The sequence below is a fragment of the Corvus brachyrhynchos genome, unplaced genomic scaffold, assembly GCF_000691975.1.
Source record: "Corvus brachyrhynchos isolate BGI_N302 unplaced genomic scaffold, ASM69197v1 scaffold114, whole genome shotgun sequence".
NCBI classification, from domain to species: Eukaryota; Metazoa; Chordata; class Aves; order Passeriformes; family Corvidae; genus Corvus; species Corvus brachyrhynchos.
In genome coordinates this window covers 2,781,268-2,783,824 of record NW_008238337.1, presented here as the reverse complement: position 1 = coordinate 2,783,824, position 2,557 = coordinate 2,781,268, and the positions used below count along the sequence as shown (strand labels likewise).

The 2,557-nt window shown below is 60.0% G+C and overlaps 1 protein-coding gene across 2 annotated transcripts in view; it reads right to left on the bottom strand.

Moving 5' to 3' along the window:
- Nucleotides 1-2,551, bottom strand: part of ABCB9 (ATP binding cassette subfamily B member 9) — a 13,224-nt gene extending 10,673 nt beyond the window's left edge. Inside the window, exons 1-3 of one of the 2 annotated variants that reach the window (XM_017734782.1) lie at nucleotides 2,151-2,551; nucleotides 684-1,374; nucleotides 200-314 (exon numbers count right to left, since the gene is read on the bottom strand). In XM_017734782.1, coding sequence (XP_017590271.1) covers nucleotides 200-314; nucleotides 684-1,296 — 728 coding nt within the window. In that variant the 5' untranslated portion in view covers nucleotides 1,297-1,374; nucleotides 2,151-2,551. Of the gene's footprint in view, nucleotides 1-199; nucleotides 315-683 lie in introns of both variants that reach the window. The other variant, XM_008634035.2, reaches the window with a different exon arrangement.
- Nucleotides 2,552-2,557: the final 6 nt, after the last annotated feature.

The window sequence follows — 2,557 nt, the reverse complement described above, 5'->3', positions numbered from 1 at the left end:
ACGTGAAGGGCTACACAAAGGCCTCATGACTGCCAACCACGGCCTCTCTGCATCGTGACAGTGCAGAGAATTCACAGACCATCCCTGGGGTCTGGCAGTGAACTGGCGGAGTGGGTGCCTGTGCCCATCATCACCACGAGCTCCTGTGGGAAAACCCCAAACTCCTCCTTGTCAGGGCCAAATCCAGCCCCTGGATTACCTTCCTATGGCGAGCAGCGACATGACCAGCACTGCCGTGGAGAAGCGATCCATGCTCTTCTGCACCACGATGCCATCGATGGCCAGCCCCGTGTAGTAGGGCAGGAAGGTCTCTCCTGCAGGACAAGCACAGGACAGGGAGGTTCAGCCCCAGTGCATGGGATTGGCACAGGACCTGTATTTCCAACTGCAACAGCCTGTGGGCAACCCCATCCCCACCACAGAGATACTCAGCCATCACACAATGCCCCTTGAGAGGTGCAGCCCTTAGTGGCACGTGGGGATGTTGCACTCCCAGTGTATTTTACCCCCTGCTGCATTTGGTTTGGCCCCACTGCATTTTTCACCCACCCCGTGCAGCACGTGCCACCCAGCACCCCCAAAAAAAGCAAGCCTAGAGTGCTTCCAAGCCCTACCACCACGGCTCCATCCCTCCTGATGAGGATGGGAGCACACCACAGCCCGCCTGTGGTCCCTTCACTCACCCAAGGCGGCCACAAGGAGGAAGAAGGAGGCGATACCCAGGAAGAAGGCATCCGGCTTGGTGTAGGACAGCAGCTTATGGATGGTGGGACCTGCTGCCTCCTCCCGCTTGTCCCTGGGAGTGCCCCCATCACAGCTCTCTTCCGCCTCAGCACGGGACTCAGAGCCAGGCCCCAGCGCCTCGCGGGAGGAGGTGACACAGGCCAGCAGCTGCCACAGCCCGAAGGTGGCTGCCAGCGCCACGTAGGTCCAGGCAAAGAGCCCCCAGAACCAGGGGTCCCTGATGGTCTTCCGCACCTCTGAGTAGAGCAGCAGCTTCACCATCATGTAGATGCCCATGAGGAGGCAGATGACGGCGATGAAGGTCCGCGATGCCTTGAGGCGCCGGGGGCCGTAGGCCGTGTTGGTGGCCACGCCGATGGCAGCCCCCAGCAGCACACAGCTGCGGTACAGGCAGCCCCCCCAGATGTCCAGCAGCGAGTTGAAGATGTTGAAGTGCCGCAGGTCCTGCAGGACATTCCGGCCACCCTGGCCGTGGGTGTAGAGCAGCGTGGTGACCACCACATCGGCCCCGCTGAGTGCCAGTGTGCTGGCCACCGCCTTCCAGGCGCGCATCCTCGTCGCCGGGCTGGGGTCACTGAGGTGGTGAGGGGCAGCCCTAGCACGGGAAGGACGTGGTCATGTCGGCCGCTGCTGCAGGGTGAGAAGAGGGGGACAGGGCTGTTATTCACCCCAGGGAGGTGGTGTAGAAACAGAAGCAGGATGGGGGGACAACCGTGCCAGCTCCCCACCAACCCATCCTGACCCCAGACACCATTGTCTGCTCCTTCCTCCCCTCCCCTGCTGCACACGCCACAAGGTATTTCATTAAATGAGCAGCACGAACGAAGACAAACTTCCCTCCCGGACGCCTTCACTCATCCTGAATCCCAAAGCAGACATCTGCACTTCCTGATGGGAATCTTTGTTCCTGCTTGCTGTGGCAGCTGCGGGACCAGCTGGGGGGTCCCCAGCCGCTGGGTGCTGCCGTGACATCTGTGCAGCCACGTGTCCTGTGCTACGGAGCCGTGTAGGTGTTAAACTTGGATAGATCCGAGAGTCTCTGCCCACCTTTCCCAGGACAAAGCTGAAACCGACCAGTCAAAACCGTAGGAAAGCAGATGGGAGAGCAGCTCAGCTTTATAATGGATCCCCCTCATCAAAATAAGACTAAACCATATGTACAGCAGCTTGTCACACCTTACTGTCCCCAGTGCAGTTCAATGACACAACAAAAATCCCGAGAGGAAATGAAAAAGGGATTGGAATTCCACAGCTGCCTCCCGTGGGAGAGGAAGGCTCCAGGGCGGGATGCTGCCTTTGCTGTCGCCCAGGGGTCTGTCTGACAGCAGCGATGGTGGGGCAGGGTCTGAATGGACACAGGAAAGGGCAAAAAGCTCGATTTGCTCTAAGCCGAGTGAGCCGCTCACCTGCTCCGCTGCCATGCCCTGAGGTGCCACGCGTAGGCAAGAGGGAGGTACCTGATCCTGAAATTTGTGCTGGATAAGCAGCTCGTGACGGTGCACAGTGCGGAAGGCACGGCACAAGTGGTGCCATGTGTCGGCCACACTCCGGCCTGTGTGGCCGCAGCCCCCCAAAATCAAACCGCCGGGAGAAGGGCAGCCCTTGGCACTGGACAAGCTGCGCCCTTGGGCGAGAGCTGCTCGGTGGTCGGACGAGTGGGATAAAAAGCTAAAAAGCGGAGGAAAACAGGGCAGAGGCTGCAATTTGGGGAAGCACGGGGGTTTATAGGGTGGGTGGGGAAGGAGGGATGGAGGCAAAGCAGAGCAGCGATGCCAGGGAGGAGCAGGACACGCTTCCCAGGGTGCTCGCTGCT